Consider the following 26325-nt stretch of genomic DNA (forward strand, 5'->3'; position numbering starts at 1 on the left):
TCCCTATATAGATGTTTTAATTAAACTCGATGTCTTAATGTAAAACATTATGTTGAACCAATCGATTTTGGAGCAATTAAATTTTCTGCAAATTTGTGATTACTCCATATCTATTTAATTGTAGTTTAGAAATAAATAATGAGCCCATTTGATTTTGAGAATATTCAAAACAAGATATCAAGACCATGTCTTGGATAAAAAAAACACCTGTTAAGTGAACATTGAATGTTTTAATCGAAAATTATCCCTAATCGAGATCATTTAAACGATGGACGATTAATGACCACTTGAGATTAGTGTGTAGTATGATTTATAGCACCGTTTCTTGTGCTACAAGGAAATGATAGTCATGAATCATTTTCACATGTACTAGTTTGGAACTATACCGGACAGACCTATGAGAATACTGTAAGAGATATCAAATCGTCATAAGTATATTTCTCATTATAGCTATCGGAACCTTTTTCCTCGACCATAAGTATTGCAAGTTCTCTTGCTTGAGTACTAGTCGTTTTGATGTTGTCAAACGTCTGCCGTAAATGGGGATTATAACGGCAGCACTCAGGCGACTAGGTTCTCTTATTAAGGGAAGCTTACGGTACAAGACTGGAAATGTCCCCTATTAAGAATAGGGAATATGTCTTTGTTGTTTACAAGGCCTCTCGATGAGTGAGACTGTGAAAATGCATGGCCGTGCTCAAATGAATTTTAGAAATCATCTGTTTATTGACAGTCGAACTCAAAAAGAAACACTTCTGGACGTAATAAGGATGACGAAGAATCTTACCTTATAGTTCATGAAGAGACATTAAGCGACATAGGAAAAGGGGTATACACAAATTGCACACTTGTCCAGAAGGACAAGTGGGAGATTGAAAGGAATGGTGTCCTTCCAACAAGTGTATTATTCCGATAGAGGGTTCATAATTATTGGATAGCTAATTCTCCAGTAAGGTCAAGTGAACGGAATGCCTAGGTGAAGGCCGCTTCCGATCAGTAATATTAATGTACAATTAATATTACAGCTTAATCTTGACTGAACCCTTTGGGTCGAACCCAATCAAACAACCGATCCGAGACGACGAATCAATCCGAAAGATTTGATGAGTCGTCAGAGTTTTACGAACAAAGACGTCGGATATCGAGCCTAGTGCGTCGAGACCGAGCGTCGCAAGTCGAGTCGAATTTAGAATTCGACGAGACGCGTAATCAATCTAGCTACAAGTTCGAGTTAGGTCGTAGCCTCGCATTGGCCTAGCCATACGAGGGCTATGCTATCTCGAGCTAGCATGTGCATCGCAATGCTAGTCACAAGCCTAGCATGCTAGGCTTGCTAGGCCCATGCATGCTAGTTAGCCACCGCAAGCATCGCAGCCTTACGTGTGTGCTAGCATGCCATGCGCCCAACCATCGCAAGGCTAGGCCTTGCTAGCATGCTAGGCGTTGGCGCACAGCTAGCACAGCAAGCATCGCAAGGCTAGGTCTTGCTAGTATGCTAAGCGCTGGCTGCCTCGCTAGCAGCATCGCACAGCACCATGCGCTAGCCAGCGGCGTGTTGGGCTGTGCGTGTGTGTACGTGTGCCACGCACAGCATCGCACATCACCATGCGCCAGCCAACAGCGTGCTGGGATGTGGGTGTGCCTCGCATAGCATCGCACAGCACCACGCACCAGCCAGTAGCGTGCTTGGCTGTGCGTGTGGTGCGTGTGCTTTGCATAGCAGCGCCCAGCAAGCAGTTCGCATGCCTCGCTTAGCAGCAATGCCCAGCATGCGTGGTTTGCTAGCAGCACACATGCACTTGTTGGCTGCAGCTGGCTGTGTGTGTGTGCTGGCTGGCTGGCCAAGCTGCCCAACCTTGGTGCTAGGCGCCAACTGGCAGCCTTGGCAGCCAAGGTAGGCTGGCAGCCAGCCACTTGGCTAGGAGGACCGGTTTTTCTAGTGGGGACCAAAGATTGGTTCATGCCTTGGGGAGCAAGGTGCGTTGGTCCCCTCCCTTGGTGGTCCTCACCTTCTCCCTCCCCTCCTCTTGCCACTTGTAACTTGGTGATTGAATTGCAATTTTATTTTTGTTTTAATTAAAAAAATGGGAAAATTGCAAACCTCCCACATTGATTGAGAGTGGGAATTCAAGGTTCATTTCCCTATAAATACCAAGGTTTTGGGATTTGGGAAGAACACTTGAGTGGAACTAAAAAGGCATCTCCTTAGAAAAGTGAGAAAACCTTAAGTTCGTAAAACTCTAGTTCTTATTGATCGGGTCCCGACTAACCTTCGGGACTTGGATCGTTCGGGTCGGGTTCGTGGGTACGAGCCGTCGGAGATCATTGCATTTGCGGGGTTCAAGTAAGAGCTCGCAATTCAAGCGAAGCACGCGCTAAGGGTAAGAATGTCTTTTCTTTCTCTCTCTTAATTGTTGTTGATTAGTGATTGCATGCTTAGTCGCTTTAATTAGTGTGCGGGTCTTGGGTGGGTTTCCCTTCCGCGTATAGTCGGACTCTACAAAACCCAACACCTACTTATGTATTGCAACCGGCCAATGAATCCTCGAATTTGCTTCTCGGTCGTAGGCGGTGGCATTGACATGATTGCCTTGATTTTAGTGGGATCTATCTCTATTCCTCTAGAGCTAATGACATAGCCTAAGAGATTTCTTGAGGTAACCCCAAATGCACACTTGGCAGAATTTTCTTAAGGTTGTTTGGAGTCCGGGGCAATCCTTTGATTTTATAGTCATGTCGTCTACATAGACTTTGATCTATTTGTGCATCATGTCATGAAGTAAGGCAGTTGCTGCTCTTTGGTACGTGGCACCTGCGTTTTTCAACCCGAATGGCATTACCGTGTAGCCAGAAAGTACCCCATGGTGTTATGAAGGTTGTTTTCTCCATATCTTCTTTCGCCATGAGAATCTGGTTGTAGCCTACGTATCCATCCATAAACGAGAGAAGTGTATGATTGGTTGTATTGTCTACTAAGATGTCCATGTGTGGTAAAGGGAAGTCGTCCTTTGGACTTGCCTTGTTAAGACCTTTGTAGTCGACACACATTCTTACTCTACCATCCTTCTTGGGAAATGGTACCACGTTGGCGACCCATTCTGGATATTTACATACCTTGATAAAACCTGTAGTTATTTGTTTTTGAATTTCTTCTTTTATTTTAAGAGCTACATCAGGTTTCATTCGACGCAACTTTTAATTTATAGGTATCATTCCTGGAATTAGTGGTATAGTGTGTTGAACAATTTCTCTATTTATTCCTGGCATATCTTCGTATGACCAGGAGAAAACATCGATGAATTCTTTAAGTGGATTAATTAATCGAGTTCTTTCCTCTTTATTTAGAGTTAAGCTAATTTAAACTTCTCTTTTAATGGTAGGATACATTAAGATGTAAACTGTTTCAATTTCTTCAATGATTGTTGTTTTATTCCCAAGTGTTTCTATTCTTTTAATTATTTCTTTGTCATTTTCATTGTTAGCAAAGAAATACTCGTCATCTTGGGTAAGGGAAAAGCACGAGGAGTAAGAAGAATAAGACATATTATTGAATTCTTGAATCATTACATCAAAAAGGGAAAGGTCTGACGGGACCTAACTACTAACTATTCTAGGAGTAGGTGCTAAACTAGGTGGGATAGAAGAAGGTGTGACTATTAAGGATTTAGGAGACTTAACAATAGAAGACTCGAACTCAGACTTAGACTCAGACTCAGACTCATCAAACATAGGTCCCTCTTCTGTGGTTATGGAAATCTACCTTCCATTTGGTGTAGTCACCTTCACGGTCTTGCGCCATCCCTTAAGTAGTCTTTCGACTGGGGTGATGAGCTTGGAGGGATCAAAGTTTTCACTTTGTAGCACTGTTTGGATAAGCGCGGAGTTGTCATCAACACGCTTAGGTTCGTTCTTCTCATACCCAAAGAGGAGTCCCATGAAATTAAAGTCAAAGCATGGAGGTGATCGTTCCTTGTAAACAAGAGTTGGGATCTCATCTAGAAAATTGCAATCTAAGAAAATTTCAAACCCTGGTTGTCGTGTCCCATTTCTAACAAGTGGTTCTGGGAATTCGTAACATGGGTAATGTTCTCCCTCTTTTATGAATTGTCCATTTGAAGTGAGAGGGTATGATTCCATTGGGATTGCCTTTTTCTGAGTGCGAGCTATCCTTCGTGCATTGGTTCTTTCTCGAGCTCACTTAAAATCTTCTAGAGTTGGTTCAAAACCAAGTCCAAAAGTATCTAATTTAGGGAGGCCAGGTAGCCCAATTCGTTTAGCTATCTCTTTCTTCTTTCCTAGAGTCATTCCAGGAAAATGTCCTTGTTTCTTAATGATAGCGTTGACCACAAGGTTTGAGTGGGGATTATAGTCAAGTGGGGTCTTTTCATTTTCTTTGATTAAATAGACCTGTTCGGCGATAAAACCCCGTAACTCTTCATCATTCTCATCGTGTTCCACATTAATAATTGGTTTATCGACCGCTTTAATTCTCATAGGGGAAGCATCAATTGTGACGAAAATTCCTCCAACTATAGCCTTGACTTGTTGATGGAGAGATGAAGGGACGACCTTAAGGTCATGAAGCCAAGGGCATCCCAACAATAAGTTGAATGAAGCCTTGATGTCTACTACTTGAAAAGTAGTGGTATGATCAATGACTCCTGCAATGACATTCATGGTGATGGTTCCAAGAGCTTGGCGACGAGTATTGTCATAGGCCTTATTCCTTGTGTGGATGGAGACAAATCTTCATCCTTTATTCCCAACATCCTTACAGTTCAAAGTGGGCATACACTGATTGCTAAACCATTGTCTATAAGGGTCATTGGTACATTCATTCTTTTGCAAACCACCGTTAGGTTCTTTGTTGTGTTTGTCACCTTCCGGGGGTAATCCTTGTCAGAAAAGGTGATCAAATTAATGGGACTGTGGAGATCACTTGTAAGGAAGTTAGCTAACCCCTCTGGAGTGGTCTCAGAATCTATCCCTACTCTTGCTAATGCGTCCATCACTGCAACTCTATGTTCATGAGATGAAGCTAAAAGCTTCCAAACATTCATTTCGACCTTAGTCTTCTTAAGCTGCTTGACAATATCATTGTCCTCTATAAGAGGTACTGGAAATTGTTGAGTGGTAGGTGTTAGGTTTTGTAGCGTCCAAGGCTACGCGGAAGAGAAACCTGCCCAAGACCCGCTCACTAATTAAAGAAACTAAACATGCAATCACATAATTAACAACATAAGAGAGAAAGAGAAAAGACATTCTTACCCTTGACACGTGCTTCGCTCGATTCACGAGCTCTTACTTCAAAGCTCGAGCCTCGCAAGTACAACGGTCTTACGGCTCGCACCCTCGACCTGACCCAAACAGTCTTAATCCCGAAGGTTAGTCTGGACTTGACCAAACAAAAACTAGAGTATTACGAACTGAAAGGTTTTCTCACTTTTCAAGGAGATGCCTTTTTGTGTTCAACTCAAGTGATTTTTTCCAAACCCGAAACTTGGGTATTTATAGGGAATTGAGACTTGATCTCCCTTCTCCCATCAATATGGGAAATTTGCATTTTCCTCTATTTTATTTTAATCAAAAACAAAATAAAAATGCAAGGCAACCAACAAGCTCCAAGTGTCACATGGCGGGAGAGAGTAGGTGAGGACCACCAAAGGGGGGACCAACTCACCTTGCTCCCCAAGCCAAACACCAACCCCTTTGGTCCCCTCCCTTAACTGGCTGACCAAGCCATATGGCTGGTTGGCAACCTGCCTTGGCTGCCAAGGCTGCCAGCTGGCGCCTAACACCAAGGCTAGGCAGCCCAGCCAGCCAGCACGCATGCGATACTGCTGTGGCTGTTGCTAGGCGCTGCTATGTGCGATGCTGCTGCTATGCGATGCCTAGCACGCATAGGCCATAGCACATGCATGCTGGTGCTGTGCGCTGCCTGCTTGTAATTGCGAGGCCCATCAAGCACTTGCGTGCTGCAGGCCTAGCGATGCTTACGGGCTGTGCTGAGCCATGCCCAGCATGAGCATGCTGTGATGGCTGGTGCTGCTATGCTAGCAAGCACGCCCAGCCATGCTTGCACAGCCACAGTACACACACATGCATGGCACGCATCTTGCGATGCTTGGGCCATGCGATGTGCGTGTGCTAGGAGATGCTAGGCACGCATGACACACATGGGTTGGAGACCTCGCCTAGCCTAGCACTCGCATGGCTAGGCCAATGCGAGGCTACGACTTGGCTCGAACTTGTCACTTGTTGAATCTACGTCTCGTCGAATCTAAACTCGACTCGACTTGTGACGCTCGGTCTCGACGCTCTAAGCTCGATATCCGACGTCTTTGTTCGTAATACTCTAATGACTCATCTAATCCTTCAGATTGATTCGTCATTTCGGATCGGTTATTCAATCGGGGTGCGACCCTAAGGGTTCAGTCAAGATTAAGCCATAATATTAATTATGCATTAATATTACTAATCGAAAGTGGCCTCCACCTAGGCATTCGATCACTTGACCCTACTGAAGAATTAGCTTTCTAATAATTACGAACCCTCTATCGGAATAATACGCTTGTTGGAAGGACACCATTCCTTTCACATGTTACTAAACGGGATGGCCTATGTGTTATATTTGACCGACATGCTGGGATTATTGCTGCAATGAGTGATGCAAAGGTTGGATTTCATGAGCCACGAGCCGTTCACAGATTTTGCGTTCGACGCATGGCCTCTAACTTGAGGACTCTTGTGAAGAACAACAAAATGAGAGATAGGTAAGGCTGCTGCTTACCAACGCCAAGAAAGAAAATTTGATGAAGATATGCGTTCGATTGGTCAATCTTGTCTCAAGTCCCTACAATATATTATGGATGTGCCGTTTCCCAGGTGGTCCTTGTTTCATGACGCTGGTCGTAGGTATGGAATATGTACTACAAATTTCTCAGAAATATATAACAATGTGTTGAAGGGAGCTCGTTTTATGCCGATCATGTCCCAACTCGAGTTCACTTTCCACAGAGTTAACAAGTATTTTAATATAAGAAGGGATAGTTCACTTGCTAGGCGTGCCGATGGATATGCATACTCACCTAAGGTCACTTCCATTTTGGAGAAGAATAACGGAAAAGCAAAATACCATACAGTGGATGTTTATAGCCGTCAGCTTGGTATATACCAAGTAAAAACACACCGGGGAAAGAGGATAGGCAGAAAAGGAGGTCATAAGCATACCGTTAACTTCAATTTGAGAACATGTACATGCAACAGCCTATGATATTTCGCCTACCGTGTTCTCATGTTCAAGTCGTGTGTCTTAAGTTTTCAGTTTCTAAGGAACCATGGGTGGACGGTTTCCTACTATCAGAGGTGTATGCGAATACTTATGTCCCACAGTTCTGGTTTATTCCTTGTGAGAGGACGTGGAGGACATACAGAGGGCCTAAAATCATTCCTGATGAGAGCATGGTCCGAGGACATGGTCGGCCAAAGTCAAAGCGTATACGAAATTAAATGGATGAGACTAACCGTCCACCAAGCAAATGTGGTCGTTGTCATCAGGAAGGACACAATAAGAGAACTTGTCTGTTACGAACGGGCGGTGACTGGTATTGTTCTTAGTATATGTCTTAGTTTAATAACATGTTGTGTGTATGTTTTCACTTAGGATGTAGTTGATTTCTTGTTTTACATTGTACAATCAACAGAGATCATGGAGGGACACGATCCGGGACCGCCACGAGCTGACCCAGGACCAGCTGGCCCATCTGTCCTGACACTTCAGGGCACCCATCGGAGCCGTGACATATGGGAGCAATCAGTAAGTTTTCATCTATCAAATCTTTTATGTTTTTGGCAATTTTTATGTTAATTGATCTAACAATATAATTTTTGTTGTTGTACAAGTTAATACAACATGGTGCTTGCTTTGCAGGCACCACGTTGGCAGGGCGGTGGAATATAGGGTCGTCGACCCGCGTGTACTACATTACACCGATTTTGTGGGTTTTCGCGGATTATAAGATGGCCTTCAAACTTATAAATCGAGCGCTAATTACTGTGCTCGTTGAGAGATGGAGACAAGAGACTCACTCCTTCCATCTACCAGTTAGGGAGGCCACCGTCACGCTCCGAGATGTGGCAATACTGACACGACTCCCAATACGTGGTAGGGCAGTGACAAGGCCCATTATAGAGGACCCTCGTGGCCTTGTTGAGAGGGTGTTAGGGGTGAGGCCTGAGGTCGCCGATATTAGAGGCACAGGGCTGAGACACATATGGTTACGAGTGATATTTTGGGTGTTGCCTCCTGATGCTAATGATGGAGTCGTTCAGATATACGCTCGAGCGTACCTGTTCATGTTGATAGGATCGTTATTTAGTAACAAGAGAGGTAGTCACATACATTTGATCTACCTACAGCTGTTAGAGAACAGCTGGGAGCGGATACGTGACTACAGCTGGGGTAGTGCGTGTCTGGCGACCTTGTATCGCCATCTATGTAGAGAATCCCGACAAGGTAGATGGGTGATTGGTGGTCCCTTGATTGTGCTTCAGGTAGTCCCTTTAATTTTGTACCTTTTTTAACTATTACGTACTTAACGGTGACTAAACTTAAACTTGTGTTTTTTATTATAGTTATGGGCTTGGGAGCACATCCACGTTGGTAGGCCAGCTAGGGCTGCTAACTATCGACAGCAAGGTGGCCATGAGGAGGAAGACGATCAGGAGCTTGCATATGAGGCTCCGCCACTCCCTTCACTAGACCAGGCATACGGTTGCAAGTATGTATGACTTACTGTTAAGTTATCCACATACCGCTTTATTTTGCTAATAATTTTTCATGAACACTGTTATTATATATAATTAGGTGGTTGGTGCGGAGACTTACTCATGTGCATGCAACGAGGAGTCTACCGTATTACAGAGACGCATTCGAAAGACTGAGCGAGTCTCATGTGATCAATTACACTATAAAAAATAATTAACATCCCGTTCATTGTTTCAATAAGTTAATTATGATGTTACTGACGACATGTTACTGCAGATGACGTAGGATCCGTACGTCGCTGACTTAGTCAATGCCATGCCCTCATATCTTCGTGCCATCACATGGAGTGGCGTGCCATGACAGTCCTCATTTGTTTTGAGGTAGAGGAGGCTCACCTCCCCGACAGAGTCATGCGATAGTTCGGCCTTCATCAGGCCGTCCCCGCCATGTGTGACACGAGTGTCCACTTGCACAGGACAGACCGACGAGGAAAGGGGGACGTGAGCTCGGCAGTTCAACATACCCCTTTCATTAACATGTAGGATCAGCGGTTGCATCACGTCGTGGATGGTGCGTCTTTCCAAGGCCGGATGGAGTATCACGATCAATACATGGTATGGTACAGGATCATTACCCGATGCTTCATCAACCCTAACTACACCCCACCCTCAACTCATTATCAGCCAGCTTTTGGAGACATCAATGGATATGTGAGTTTTAGATGGATTTTTTTTTATCAATTTATAATTTCTGATATTATTAAACTTGCTGATTGTTAACTTATGCATGCATTTGTTATGCTTGTTATACATGATGCACTGGGAGTCTTAAGCATATCATATCCCACCATACCGCAGATAGATGAAATTCAAGTAATGACTGTGACTAGCTTACAAAGACATGGTCATGGTTATCTTATCCAGAGGCGCGACCAATCACAGCAACAGTACGGTAAAGGCTCCCAACAGCATTCACACCGTGAGGTAGGCCAGAGTAGTAGGGGACAGACTCACACGTCCCCTACAACGTCCTCGCAGTTTGGTGAAATCCCGGAGGATTTCACAGTACCCATGTCTGCGCCATACTTATCACAGGGGGGGCCGTCATCCAACCAACAGACTCCTCCCCCAGATCCTTTCAGAACTATAACTCAGTACGTTCGTCGTCGGAGACCGCGAGTTGATAAAGAGCAATTACGTCGAATAGATGAATCAGGATCTTAGAATTGCTTTTGTTAGTTTGTTGTAATCAGATTCTCTAGTAGTTGTATACAAACAAATATTATTAATATAATTGGCTTTTTTTAACTATTTTTTTTTCCATTTATCAACTTTACTGTACGCGTGCATGATTTTTATGGAACTGGTGGATGAAGGTTGTAAAATTGTTGGTTTTAGGTGTACGAAGTGGTGGTCTTGTGGTGGTTGGTGTTAGTTGGGAGTGGTTGAAGTGGTGGTTGGTAGTGGTGGAAGAAGTGGTTGGTAGCAATGGAAGTGGTGGTTGGCAGTAGTTGAAATGGTGGTGGGAGTGGCAGCAGGTTGGCAAGAAGCCTGCAGGTTTCAGGACCAGGTTGGCGTTTTATGTTTGAAGAAAAAACGCCGCCTAGGGTAGCGTTTCACCCTTGGCAAAATATTTTGTCAAACATTTCAGTTAGGGGGTTAAACGCTACCCTAGATAGCGTTTTACCCTCAAGCTCAGTTTGGTAAATAGTTTTGCAAAGCGTCTAATATGAAGTATAGTTTCTTAATGAAGCTTCCTTTGGTAATTTTTCCGAAAAATAATGAGCTATATATTTGCTATAAAATAAAAAATTAAAAAAAATTAAAAAAAAAAAAATGATACAACCAAAAGTATTCACAATTCTGTTGTCAATCAAACAACTCATAATAAATAACAAATTAACAACACTTATGGTTACCTCTCCCCTCCCCTCACTTTTTTGATACCATTCAATTATGTTTCTTATGATCATACAAAACACACCTTTTAATCTACAAAAAAAAAAAAAAAAAAAAAAAAAAAAAAAAAAAAAGGGGTTCAAGTTCAATACTTAACTGTCAACTTCCTGCACATGTCAATAATTTTTAACAATTAATTTACTCCAAATTTTAATACATACCTTTTAATATGACATACGACCCCTTAAAGCTCCAAATGCAAAAAAAAAACACAAACTTAACTAGACATCCAAAATAATTCAATAAAAATTAAAATTAGATACATTAATTAAGAGTCTTCAAAAGATCATGATTAAGACAAGCTTCTATCTTCAAATCAATTCCTTCCAGCCCATCCTTGATCACCAACCTTAGAACTCAGGCTTCAGCTGTTATGCGGCTGAAAGTATTGTAAATTATACAAAAATTAATACAATATCAATAGTAAAAAGCGCGCAATTCAAATATTCATTCATCAGAAATATTTACACATTTAATTTATGCGTAGGATCCCAAAACATACAAGAATTCAACAAAAACTAAATTAGCTCACGAAGATAACATGTAAGCTTAACACGTTATAACATGAGGGATTGTAAATTAGGACTCAGCTTCTTCTCTAGCAGGTCAGGTTTGTCTACAACATCTGGTGGTGCCCTCGTGGGCACGTTCCTCTGGGGCGATCTGGCCTAATCGAAGTCAAGTGATAGCTTGAAATTATGGTCCTAACTTCTAAATACCTTTTATTCCCAAAAAAAAAAAAAAAAAAAAAAAAAACTTCTAAATACCTTTCTGTTCAGAGAAAATAAGATATACACAAGGGACTAGAAGCACCTGTACATATTTTTTGGAGCTCTAGAGACATTGCTTCTATGCCTCAAATTAATGTTCTTTTTTGTTTTTTAAAACAAAAAATGAAAGAGCTCATCAACCATCTTTTATATGCAAGTACTCTGTACATTATGTATGAATCGCAGGTACATGTTTTCCAAAATTCACCTGTAAAGAAATTCATGCCTCAAACAAACAACACATATAAAGTAGTATTGTTTCAAAAAAAATGATGAACATAATTGAACAAATATGTTCATACGTCATAGTAACAAAGTTAAAAAATAACTCAACTTTTTGTTTCATCTTTCTCATTACATGAGGCTTCTCATCTTATGAGATGAAATAAACTTAAGGAATATTCTACAATCAAGTACAATCGATCTAAGCTAAACTCCAAGCAGCTCATGATTGTCAATTTTAATGACCTTGACCTAATGGACATATTATACAGCCATATAATGGGTGTCACCAAGTTAGTCTGAAACAAATTGAAGCGCAGCATCATGATTGACGCAATGATATCTAAAGAGGACAACACTTGTACTTCTACCTACAGAACATATCGGAACCAGTTGCCTCTGTGCCTGTGATAGTTTTCTATTCCGGCAATCCAATTTCACCATCAGCAGGCAATATCCATAATTGTACAAACATGTGGTAAATGTACTAAGCAGCTCTTTAGCTGCAATAGCAATTTTGCCTAGGTAATTTACATGGTAGACATAGGGATCTGTCTTTATTAATGCTACAAAACCCAAGGGAGATAGATCAAAAAGAGATTGAGATTCAGGGAGTTCAAAGAATTCATCAATTGTCATACAGATTCACAGAACCAAGAGACTATACTGGATCATAAAGGAGGGACCAAAAGGCAAGGAAGAGAATGTCAAGAAGATATCACAGAGATCTAACTCACTCACTCACACAAAATAACATAGAGTAAACAATGCATAGACAAAAGCACTATAGCTATTGTATACATTGAATCATACAGAAGAAACCCATAAAAATAAATTTTGCTGTAAGTAAATTCAATCATGGACCAGTGAAGAAAATCTATGGTCAGCATAATGCAACACCCAACTTTTTAGACTTTTATTTCAATGGGGCAACTGGGCAAGCAAGAGTTGGAAGCAAGGTATAGGCTCGATAAGTAAAAACATTTGCCACGTGATCTTCTTATTAATCACATTCGCCTACCTATGCTGTTTGTCCTCTTATGGACAGTCTAGCCAATGTTACCAATCTCATCTTCCTTGTGGTCATTTGTGGAATACGTGTGCAGGAGGCACCAAGGCCGTAACACTGATGTAATTAAGATAAATGCAAGGGAAAACTACTTCATTTTACCTCATTGTAAAGATAAATGAGAAATTATGGCCAACGGTAATCAAGACACAAGGGAAACTAGAAATAAACATGTCAGAAAAAACAAAAAACAAAAAACACAACAATTATAAGGAAAAAGGGTCATGTGTGCACCAATATGGTAATACCACACCTCTCATGCACCATCTTTATCTGGTACCATTAAACACAAATCTGCTATCATGCCTAACTACATAATCCTTAACGATTAGGTCATGTCAATTTCAATCCCTTTTCTAACATCCAATCTTGAGTCAACTGCTTTGCTAAGACATCAAGAAAAAATGGCAGTACCATGGAAGGTAGATTCAATGCAATGCAACCATTATCTAGAACAATGGAGAACGAGACAGCCCTAGTTAAACTGTACCTATTTTATATCATAATGGAGTAACGAATTTATTCCCAAGATCAAGAGGTTTGCAACATGCATGACTTAAATTAGTCATCTAAAACCTAGGTGACCATAGAAAGTTTCTCTAAAGTTCAATTTCGATAATTCAACACAAATTAGTCATTGAACAGATCATTGGGCTCAATTGAAGTGCATAAAGAGCTTGAATTCTAAATGATTCAGCTAGAATCATTATTATTAATGGTCTAAGGCAGTCAGAATAGCCTTCATCAAGCTTAGATATCCGCATAGTTAGCTACTAGATATATATTCAGGTCAAACTCCTTTATTAAATTCTAAAATCTTCTTTTTCTAAAAAAAAAAAAAAAAAAAAAAAAAAAAAAAAAAAAAAAAAAATCCGGAACTCTTCCATATACATTGATTGGCAACATATATAGCTAGCTTTAGGAAATAAGTTATTTAACAATAGTCAATTTGTATGCTGGCTTGTCATGTACGTAGCTATGGAATATAACTTTTCATGTCATATTGCTTCACTATAAGATAAAGCTGACCTACCAAACAGTCACACAACACATAGCTTTCCCATGCACAAAACAATAATCCAAAATCTTTCATGTGTTTGTTAGTTTACAAGTATGATGGTAATAGTTTCTTTCAAAGTTACCAATCCATCATTTTAAATCAAGGACATGATGAGGACGTAACATAAGCATATCCTTGGTGAGAGGACATCATTTAGATCCTTTAAGTTTTGTGTTTTAACGAGATTCCTCATTTTTCAAGTGGGGAATTTACTTAGCTTCATTGTTTAATTCTTAAGCATTATCAACAATTCGTAATCTCCTATAATTATGATTACTTATGAGCCAAAATAATATAAACTAAAGTTAATAAAATATACAACCTCTGCTTGTAGTGTCTAACGCAAACGTTTGACTATTTATACCATTAATTATGACAATAGTTTTATGATTTGAAAATGCAATTTGAAATGAATCAAATATGATATTTTCTTGTTAATGACTCACCACATGTGATCACATGAATAGTAACACTATGGATAAGAAGTTGGTAACATCTGCATTACATACAAAACCAATAAATATAATACATTAAAAGGCATTACAATCCCCCCCCCCCTCCCCAAACTCCCTCTTACAGACTCCATGTGTGATCTATGAAATGGTCACATACATTTATGGAGTTCAAAGGCGCATATAATAAACAATAAAAAATAAAAAAAATTCTGCAAAACTCTTTGTGCACCTAGGGTGTGCACGTAGGTGCGCATTAGCTGTGCATCATCATCATCGCCTTACCTAGACCACAAAAGGCGCATAACGCCTTGCGGCTCACCTAGGCGGGCCTTTTCAAACATTGGTCAATCTTTAATTAATTCTCTCTCTCCTCTCTTTTTGTCTACGATTGAATGTTCATCTATATCTTCATCACCACCTCCAAACCTTCTATCTAGCCATTACCTTCATCTTCCCTACTCATCTTTTAAAATAAATTCCAAAATCATTTGAAGCTTACTTTATACTTTAGGTTATGAAAAGAAAACCATTTAATGAACCAAAACATATAGACCCTAGTTTTTGCTTTGATTAGATCTACTTGAATGTAAAATTATTATTTAAATGCTAAATTGTCAAAAAAAAGATATAATATGTTGGAAATTCAATGTTTTTTGACCAAATTTGAGCAACACTAAAAAAACGTCACTCGGAAAAGAAAAATATTAAGTGATAAAAGGGGCACGGTAATCTGGAGGTGTCGTGATGGCTATGTTATCTGGACTCTTCATTTTACTTTAAGTATCCATGTCGGACCCTTTAGGCATAGGTAGGACAATTAGACACTTCATTAGTTCATTTAGTTCAAAATCATGAAAAAATTTAAGAATATAGCCAAGCCTGAGAGATTCTGGGTAACAGAGATGGTCACATTGTGGCTGTAGTGGAATAAGCGACGATTGTGAATACTTAAGGCACCATGTTTGGAATAGGTTTCAAAGGGCTTTAATCCTCCTTAACTGAGCCAGATCCATTATGATGCTCCTCTGAGAATAAAGATTTAGATAAGTGTGCAAACATAAAATGTGGGGGTAATATAAGGGTTAATTAAGATTTAGATTAAAAATTTTAGCATTTCTTTTTAGTAATTACAATTGGTTAGATAAATGAAAAACGCATAATGATAATTTCATTCTAATGCCAAAAACGCTGAAACCGGACAAATGTAGCAATAGTAATCATGAAACCATTTAAAAGGTAATAATTACCTTTTTTTTCCAAAAAAAAATAATAATACTAATAAAAAAATTAAAAAAAAAGTAGTGACAAAGTGCCTAAATTGGTAGGTAGTAAGTGACAAATTTTACTATATAGCAAGAGAATCAGGATCCGATAAAAACCGTAGGCTAAATTGAGAATAGAGAACCAATTTGGGTTGTTTGATCATCATACTTCTTCTCATGTCACTAATGACACTTTTGTAATTTGCAACTTTTCAAATCGATTCCTGGATTAAAGTATTTTGATTTACTTTTAAATGACATAACATACTTTTTGTGATTTTCTTTTTTTCTCTACCTTTAAAATCATATTATGAAAAATTATCTAAAATGCTTATATATAAAATAGTAATAAGAGAATTAAAGGTTTATAGTTAATGCAACAATTTCATCATTATTTGTGTTTAGTTCATCAAAGCTGATAAAGTCAAGTACTATGTATAAAGAGCTGCTAATATATATATATTACTTTACTAAAAATATACAGGTTTTTTCACCATATACCCCTAAGTTTTTTTGTTTATTTATCATATACCCCTAAAGTTCAGCATATACCCCCGGGTTGTCACAAAAATACACCATATCCCATTTGATGACTAATAATTGTTAAATTTGTTAGTCATTAGGGTTAATTATGACCCGAAACCACCCTAAATACATTCCTCTACCCCCGAAACCACCCACATTCCTTTCTTCCACCCATAAAAATCCACCACAAATTTCATTTTCTGATCCTCAAAACCAACCATACGGATATAGTTATGGAGATTTGGTATGGTTTCGGGTCGGGGGTTAATGAAATGAGAAGAGTGGTTTCGAGAATGGGGGAGAAATCTAAACTTGTTTCGATGCATAATTAACCGAATTCCACTCATCTTGTTGTTATTAGGGGTATATGATAAATTTGTCACAACTAAAGGGTATATGGTGAATTTGAAAATTTTCATGGGTATATGGTGAATAAACAAAAAACTCAAGGGTATATGGTGAAAAAACCGAAAAAAAAAAAAAATATTTTATTTTAATGCTTATTTGAATTACTTTACAAGGATGAAATTGGTTATCATTGGATCCAAATCCTATAAATAAGCTTTTAGTATAGACAATAAGCTCTTCCTCATCTAACCAAAGCATATACCCCATATATATAGACAATAGGCTCTTCCTCTTTCTCATCTAACGAAATATATATTACTTTCAAATAAGTACAATTTACTATTAAGTTTATTTAATTTACTTTTATGGGACGAGTTTGGTTCCACATAATAGACTCGGTTCTCATTATTCAAAGCACTCTTATCGTGACTAACACCCCCCATTTCACCTCTCATCCATAAACATCCAAATTTATCTCTCTTTCTTCATCCTCTCTCTCTAGTGAAGAACTCTAACTCTCTCTTCAAATTGAAGGAAAATCATTTATTCCTATAAAATTACAATATTCATAAACTTAATTTTTCAAAATTCACACTTTCTCTCTCTTATGATTTATGTAGATCTACTTGAAACTAGGCTAATTTATGGTGTTTGCTAATGTAGGAAACAAAATCAATGAATAATATCACCACTTCTGATTAGTCTTTTTTTTTTAAGAGAAAAGCTGGAAATTTCATTAATGTATATGTAAGCAACAGGAGCAACTTATGCAGACAATGCTAAAATCTCATCAAAGGAGAGGGATAGTTTGGCGATAGTAGAGATTAGTCTATAGTACTTTGTCTTACTAGACAATAAATAAATAAATAAATAAATAATATAAATCTGCTATTTTTTAATACTAGCAACAATATACTCCTAAGAGTCCTAACAATCTCTCAACCCTATTTTGAGTGTGTTAAACCATGTAAGGCCCACTTTTCTTAGATACCGTGAAAAAGTGTGTTGTAAGTATTACAAAAATGGAAAAAGTCAATAAAATACACATACAAACAAAACTCTAAAATGCATTCTTTATACAAAGTAGCTTACAAATTTCTTTATGCACATTTGTCAATGCATAATTTCAAACATTAAAATCCTCATTTTTTATAAAAAAAAATTATAAAAAGCTGATATTTGAAAAAATATACATTAAGACAAATCTAACAACAATACTCATAAGTCTATGTTGTTTCTAAAGTATAAATCACAGAAAGAAGGCATAGTAACATGTGTTAGATAGTAAGTTAAAACGTGTCGACTAATAAGAAACAAAGATGACTACCATCAATTGCTACTAACCTTTCTTTAATCTACATCGAACCCTCCCCTCCCCTCCCCTTCAACATCCTCCCCTCCCCCTCCTCTCCCCTTCATCATCCTCCCCTCCCCCCTCCTATCCCCTCCCCTTCATCATATTCCTCAAAACTCTAGCCTACTTCTTATGTCGCACTAGCCAACCTTAGAGGCACTAGCAACCTGCACACGCCTCTTTTGTCAAGAAAAACTTACACATAACATATGGTTATAATAATTTGTTTTTTAAACTTTTATATAGAAATTATGCATAATTTTTTTACAACACCATGATTCCCTAAGCAATTGTTCCTAAACGACTAATCTTTTATTTATTGATCCAGATTTAATTCAATCTATTTCATAAATAAATTTTCAATTACAATACTTCACTAATAATCCCTTTGCTCTTTTTAGCTTGACCAACTATTTGTTTTTGTTCTTCCTTTTCCCACATTCACTTTATATCAAATTAAAATTAACAAACCTAATATGGACCATCCGGGTCAACGCCTGCCTCCTCCTTAATTATACTTGCGACTTTCCCCACCACAAAATTTTTGATGCAAACATTAAATGGTCGCCATGGGATCCAATTTAAAAAAATACATTTCTCTTCCTCTATACTATAAAAATTAGGATATCCTACAAAAATGATCTCTCCTTTTTCTATTAGTCTTTGTATCAGCATACCTGTTTTGGGGATTTTTATCCCCGCCACGTGGACCAACCAGAGTCTGACACGTGTCACCCTAAGGAGAGCCTTCAAGGCCCAAACTCCTAGGCAGTCCATCGGGTTTCCTTAACCTAGGACGAGCACGAATCCCAAGACTCTATAAATAGAGACTTTCCCACCTAGGGAGGGGGGATATTGAATACATTCAACACATTCAATTCACACGAATCACGAGAGTAAATACTCAGATATTGAGATTGTCTATGATAGCCGGATGACCATAGAGAAACCTTATTTCACTTTACATTCTGCAGTTTTTATCTTCCGAACACGTTCTAACTTGATCGTCGAAGGCGGAACTCTACTCAACCAGAGTCTTCGTTGTTTTGCAGTCCGGTCTTAGTGTTGTAACTCTCCCGAGGGACACAAAAAACCCCAAAACATTTGGTGTCGTGTGTGGGGAGAGTACTTCTAAGATGGCTTCACATGAGTCTGTACCGCCTCCTAATGAGAAACGGCCTACGGCCGAAGCTGCATGGTGCCGAGTGTGATGTCGAGGGCTTGCTTACCATGTGAACATGGATGGACCTGGTCGAAAGGCCGTCTGAGTGTTATCCAAGTCAACAATTATCATTATTCGTTCACGAGAGTAAGGCTTCCGGCCATGGTACCAAGTATCATGTCGAGAGCTCATGTGAACATGGTTGGACAACTACCTGGTGAGAGTATTTTTTTCAAGAGCAACCAGCATGCCCCCAACTCCGCAATCACAAGTGGCAACTATGTGCCAGGGTCGATATGAGGAATTGAAGCCCTAACTCCGCCAATACAGGCGCCATTATACATGCTTAACTCTTAACTTAAAAGCCGAGAGGTCGAGATGTTGAGCAAGGCATCCGGCCAAGATGCTGAGCATTGTGCCGAGAGCTCACGTTTACACAGCAAAACCGAACAACTCTTTGCTTGAGAATAAGTGTTGCCGAATGATCATTATAGCTTGTTGAAAGCATACTCTCTCAATTTCTTGTTCGAAAGTGGTTGTTGAGTTATAAGCAACCGGCAATGGTGATTTGGTGTGCCAACTTAGAAAACCAACATCAAGAAAGTCGGCTGTGTGTATACAAGTTAAGCCATGAACTGTATGGATGGCCGGCACTTGATGTTAATTATTGTTATTTCATGACGATTATGAGTATTATTGTTATCACATGACGGTTGATATATATATATATAAAAGCAAAAAGAAATATATATAAAAGCAAGCGGTCAATGACAATTATGGAGTCATCCGGCCGAATGATCAAACTCATACACCGTTCGGCTACTGGTCTGACGGCCATTCATAGCTCAGTTGCCAAATGGGGCATGGACATTCTGGGTCGGGATACACCTGCTCGATGGCCAAACTGTCCACCTGGTTTGGGGCAATCACCATAGTGATTGATTGACTTGGAAACCAATCATACTCTCTAAAGTATCAAAAATTTCAATTTACCTTTGAAACCAAACGCACAGCCGTGCAGGGGCAAAAACAGGCGTTATAGTGAAGAAAACAAATATATATATATATATATATATATATATATATATATATATATATATATATATATATGTATATATATATATATATATATATATATATATGTATATATATATATATGTATGTATATATATATATATGTATGTATATATATATATATATGTACGTATATATTTATATATGTATATATATGTATATATGTATATATATGGTCAATGGCCGGATGATGAGGGCAATGGACGGATGATATTTAAAACCGTTTGCTCCAACATGAACCACATAAGCTAAGTCTTAAAACATAGCAGCTAAGCGTTGTTCCTTTTAATACAACCTAATAAGGCCAATGGCTGGATGATATTTAAAATCGTCTGCTCCAACATGAATAGACATAAGCTAAGTCCAAAAACTTAGCACATAAGCGTTGTTCCTTTTAGAACAACCTAATAAGGCCAATGGTCGGATGATGAGGCCAATGGCCAGATGATATTCAAAACCGTCTGCTCCAACGTGAGCAAACATAAGCTAAGTCCAAAAACATAGCAGCTAAGCGTTGTTCCTTTTAGAATAACCTAATAAGACCAATGATCAGATGATATTGCCAATGGCCAAATGATGAGGCCAGTGGCTGGATGATATTTAAAACCGTCTCCTCCAACATGAGCAGACATAAGCTAAGTCCAAAAACTTAGCAGCTAACCGTTGTTCCTTTTAAAATAACCTAATAAAGGTCAATGGCCGAATGATGAGGCCAATGGCCGGATGATATTTAAATCGTCTGCTCCAACATGAGCAGACATCCAGCAACGCCCATACGGGTGAAATTGTTGCAGAGAGCATCTCCCATCCGAGTGGTACATTGCTCTATAAACTGAGGCTAATGGTCGGATGATGAGGCCAATGGTTGGATGATATTTAAAACCGTCTCCTCCAACATGAGCAGATATAAGCTAAGTCCAAAAACTTAGCAGCTAAGCGTTGTTCCTTTTAAAACAACCTAATAAGGCCAATGGTCGGATGATGAGGCCAATGGCCGGATGATATTTAAAATCGTCTGCTCCAACATGAGCAAACATAAGCTAAGTCCAAAAACTTAGCAGCTAAGCGTTGTTCCTTTTAGAACAGCCTAATAAAGGCCAATGGCTGGATGATATTTAAAATCGTCCACTCAAATATGAGCAGACATCCAGCTACGCCCATCTAGGTGAAATTGTCGCAGAGAGCATCTCTCATTCGGGTGGTACATTACTCTATAAATTGAGGCCAATGGCCGGATGATATTTTAAATCGTTGCTCCAACATGAGCAGACATAAGATAAGTCCAAAAACTTAGCAGCTAAGCGTTGTTCCTTTTAGAACAACTTAAAAAGGCTAATGGCCGGATGATAAAGCCAATGGCCGGATGAAGAGGGGTAGAAGATTCAGGGGCACCCCTGACCTTTACTCCAGAAGGAAAACGGTAACATCCCATCCGCCCGACTGCATATGACACTTGTCACAAGCGCCACGTGGCACGCCACGTGACCCCTGTGAGGGGCAAATGTTTTGGGGATTTTTACCCACGCCGCGTGGACCAACCAGAGTCTAACACGTGTCACCCTAATGCGTGGCAGGCAGATATCCCACGTAGGATTGGCGGCCTTCAAGGCCCAAACTCCTAGGCAGCCCATCCTTAACCTAGGACGGACACGAATCCCAAGACTATAAATAGAGAGACTTTCCCACTTAGGGAAGAGGGATATTGAATACATTAACACATTCAATTCACACGAATTACGAGAGTAAATACTCAGATATTGAGATTGTCTATGATAGCCGGATGATCATTTCTGACCATAGAGAAACCTGATTCCACTTTACATTCCGTACTTTTTATCTTCCGAACACGTTCTAACTTGATCGTCGGAGGCGGAACTCCACCCAATCGGAGTCTCTATTGTTTTGCAGGTACAGGCGTCCGGAGTCCAATCTTAGTGTTGTAACTCTCACGAGGGACACAGAAAACCCCGAAACAATAACCGTGGGTAGAGAAAAAATGAATTGAGTAACAAAGAATTATTAATACCATAAAACCTGCTTTCCAACAACCAATTAATAAATCTTGTCAAACGAAAAAAAAAAAACAACCAATTAATAATGACGAGGATGACAGCTTTCAAAACAAGAAAGCATTGAGTAATTCTATATGAAATAAGATGTATAAATTTTCAATTTTAACACCCTTTATTATCTTACAAATTTAATATCTCATAAGTACTCAATACATACTCTATCCGTCCTAGATTATAGTACGACTTTCCTTAGTAGGTCATCTCGTTGCAACACTTCTAAATGTTATTAATCCAATGCATTTCATTCACTATTTCTCCCTCACATTGGATGCAATATCCATCTACTATAACAAACACTACCATTAAATACAATAAAATATTATAACCCCACCACCCATGAACAAAAAATTAAAAGAACCCACCATCAACTATCATGTGAAAAAATGATATCAATTGATTTGTATAAAAACCCTACACTGGTCTAAGGGGTGTGACTAATCTAAGGGAGTGAAAATTTCACATGTTAACATCGCATTAAACAAGAGCAAACTAAAGAAACCCATCTAGGAAACGGTATTATTAGTCGTACATCAGGAGATATGAATAGATGAGAGTAAAATAACTCAAATAGCATAGTATATCCACACAAAAGCACACAAACACAAACTCCGTATAATTTCAGTGCACAAAAACTTCATATTATTTTCGTAAGCTCCAAACATACAAGAAAAATGATTAAAATTGGAAAAAGAAAAAAGAAATATATAGACCACTATAACAGCAAAAGATTCGATGAACAAAATATACCTTTCATAGGTAATAAGTTAAGCAAAGCCTTTCCCGTCCTCCTTTTCATGGATCACAGCCTTTTAACGGAGTTGGATGAGTTAATTACAAAATGTTGTAGGCAATCATTCAGCTCAACTGACTGAAAATACAAATATGCGTTAGGGTTTTTAAGATATCAGCAAAAGAACACATCTATTATAACGAGTTAGTACAAAGATAATACAAAATTACCATAAGAGACGGCTAATTCCATACAAGTACATAAATAATCAAACCAAATAGGATATTCTTTATGTAGATGGGAAAGGGTTACTAAATCAAGCCAATTTCATTCTTGTTTCTCTTTAGAATTTATAAACTCTATAAGATAGTCCAATTCAGATAGGAAAAAAAGAATTAAAAAAAAAAATGGAAGTATTCCATTAACAAGTGTCACATAAAGTAGGTGTTTCTGTTATAGAAATTACAGACCTCATAGATGACTGAACCACAAAAATTGAATTGTGATACAATTAACTCATTTTAATCATAGGTAATTTTTAGCATAGCAGAACAAGTAGATTACTCTTCTACTGATTGACAATCCTATAAAAATGACTGATGAAAAACTACCTTTCTTATCATAATCAACATTAAGCAGGAAAAAATATAACATAACTGTGTTATGCAGAGTAGCAGAAAAAGTGTAATACCCAATATTGATAATGCCATTCATTGGATCAAGAAACTGTGGCTGGTGTTGCGATTGTTGTTGCTGGTGAGGTGACTGTAGGGGCGACAATTGCTGTTGCGGCATCAAACTCATCCCAGCAGCAGGTGTAGTAACCACAGCGGAAGAAGTAGGAGCCCCTTTCGCCTCAACAAACCGCCAGATATACCAAGACGCCACAGACCGGTACGGGCGCCATTTCTCACAAAGCTGGTCCATTTGAGAGGGTCTAGGCAAGTCCTCTAAACCATATAACAACTGAACCCCCTTTCTAATCCCTAAGTCATTAACAGGCAACACATCTGGTCTATGCAAAGCGAAAATCATAAACATATGAACAGACCAAGACCCAATTCCATTCACCATAGTAAGCATAGTAAACAAAGATTTATCATCCATGTTGATAATGGCGGAATCCGAGAGAATCCCATTTTGGTATTTCTTCGCCAAATCATGGAGATAACTCGTTTTTCGGCCCGAAACCCCGATTTGTCGAAGCTGTTGAGGCGTCAATGCCAAAACCGTAGCCGGAACAACGCCCGATTCACCACCACAAAGAGCAACAAAACGAGAGTAGATTGAAGTTCCGGCTTTGTAAGCAAGCTGCTGGTATAAAATACTCTTGGTTAGGGCAAGAAAAGGGGTTTGATATGAATCGAATGTCGGGGGTGGATGAATGTCAATAAGCTTAGCAAGATTTGGATCCGCGGTTCTAAGATGATTAAGAGCATTCTCAATTTCACCCTCACACGACATAGAACGGTGATGGGTTGCAGCAATTAATCGAGGTCGAGCGACAATTTTGCAGTTATTGCTGCTCTTCATCGACGATTCAGAGTTTTCCGGGGATAATTTACGAAGTTTACGCGGACGAGAGGGGAGCTTTGCCGGCGGTCGGAGATTGACTACTTCAGCAGTTGGGACAACTGGGGCGGTGGCTCTGGCGGTAGCGGTGGCGGTGACGGAGGCGGAAGCGGAAGAAAGGACAGGAGTGTTCTCGTCCTCGGCATTTAGATGGATTGGATCGGCCATTGGCAAAGGAGCTGCGGCAGCCTCGTTTGTAGCGGCGGCCGATGATGGGGTTCCGGAAGGGGTAATGGATGTAGAGAAGGAGGTAGTAGTAGCGGTTTTCATGATTTTATGATTCTACGTTACAGTAATTCAACTTTAGAGGTGTTAGACAAGAAGAAGCCCATTTTATAAAACTAGGGTAGGTCCCATGTCATGTACGTAATTTTCAATAACTATTCTTTAATTAACATTATATTTAATTATAAAAAATTAAATTTGGCTAAGTTATTACTTTGTAAAATGAATTTATTATGAAAGTCTATCATTAGCAAAATAGATACTTTAAAACGCATATAATGGTGATATATACTACCTCTGTTTTTTTTTATGTGTAACTTTGGCACATAAAACGGTTCACGAGACAAAAGATTGAAGGGCAAACATTAAGAAAGTATAATGGTGATTAATATATTATAGGAGTATGTAATTAAGGTGGAGAGAGAATGTTTGGATAATTAATCAAACCATCCAATGCCACCACCGCCACCGCCGCCGCCGCCTTCACCACCACCACCACTACCACCCCCACAAAACCACCACCACAACCAACCCCACGAAACCACCACCATCCTCACGTCTTTCCCTCTTTTTCCCGGCAGCCCCCTCCCTAACCAAAAAAATCCAGATCTAACCCAGACCACCTAGACCCACATCTAACCCAGACTACCCCACCACCTAGACCCACATCTAACCCAGACCACCCCACCACCCACGCCACCAAGACCCACCTCTAACCCAGACCACCCCACCACCCACGCCACCAAAACCCAACCCTAACCCAGACCACCCCACCACCCAAACCCACCTCTAACCCAGACCACCCCACCACCCAAACCCACCTCTAACCCAGAAAATCAAAATCAAAACCTGGAACCTCGGGTTATGCCTGCGTATACGATCAATTGAACCATCCTCGACATTATCAGCCACCTTGTTATCGAAACCACCTCCGCAACTGCCGTTGACAGCCGTTGCGAAGGTGGCTAGAACAGAGGAAGAAGCAAGATTATCAAAAGAAGCAACACCAGAAATCATACTAGGAACAGAGGGATTCCCCTGTAATTGAAACTCGTTATCGAGGAATTGAAACTCGGTTGTGGTGGTTCGAGGAGGAAGAGGCGGCGAATTGACGAAGGAATTGCGGAGATTAGTGGGCCCATTACCACCATTGAGGAAATCTAGTAAGATGAAACCCTTATAATGGGAAGTAGTGTTAGTTGCTGAATTGTGATGAATTGAGTGAATGTGAGAAATTGGGGTGTTTGAGAGTGAATTGGTGGCGATATTCTGACATTTTTGGAGGAGAGAGAAAGAAGAAGAAGAAGAAGAAGAAGAAGAAGAAGAAGAAGAAGAAGAAGATAGAGGAGAGAGAAAGAAGAAAAAAGAAGATGAAGAGGGTGAATGGGTGGTGGGTAGATGAGTAAATGTGTGGGTAAAATTAGGTTAATGATTTTAGATTAGACAAAAAAGTTATTATGATTAAAATAAGATAAGGGTAACATTAAGAAAATCTGAATTTTTAAGTAAGGGTAAATTTGTAATTTTCAGGGTTTTTGTTTACTAAAAATAGAAAGAAAATAGAAAGTTGCACATAATAGTGAGCGGACTAAAATGGCAAAAGTTGCACATAAAAAAAACAGAGGTAGTATATATATATATATATATATATATATATATCATTTTATTTTTGTTAATCAAATGAAAATCTTAACTGTATG

General features: G+C 39.3%; 1 protein-coding gene across 1 annotated transcript; it reads right to left on the reverse strand.

Annotated features, from left to right (window-relative positions):
- Window positions 1–10616: 10616 nt before the first annotated feature.
- Window positions 10617–24714, reverse strand: LOC110696638 (putative DNA-3-methyladenine glycosylase YfjP). The gene is made up of 3 exons (XM_021873980.1): window positions 23520–24714; window positions 22846–22966; window positions 10617–11104 (listed from the first exon to the last, which is right to left on the reverse strand). Exons 1-2 carry the CDS (start codon window positions 24668–24670, stop codon window positions 22954–22956), a joined length of 1164 nt encoding a protein of 387 aa, XP_021729672.1. The 5' UTR covers window positions 24671–24714; the 3' UTR covers window positions 10617–11104; window positions 22846–22953.
- Between the last annotated feature and the right edge of the window lie 1611 nt (window positions 24715–26325).

This window comes from Chenopodium quinoa, unplaced genomic scaffold (genome assembly GCF_001683475.1).
Source record: "Chenopodium quinoa cultivar QQ74 unplaced genomic scaffold, ASM168347v1, whole genome shotgun sequence".
Classification (NCBI taxonomy): domain Eukaryota; kingdom Viridiplantae; phylum Streptophyta; class Magnoliopsida; order Caryophyllales; family Amaranthaceae; genus Chenopodium; species Chenopodium quinoa.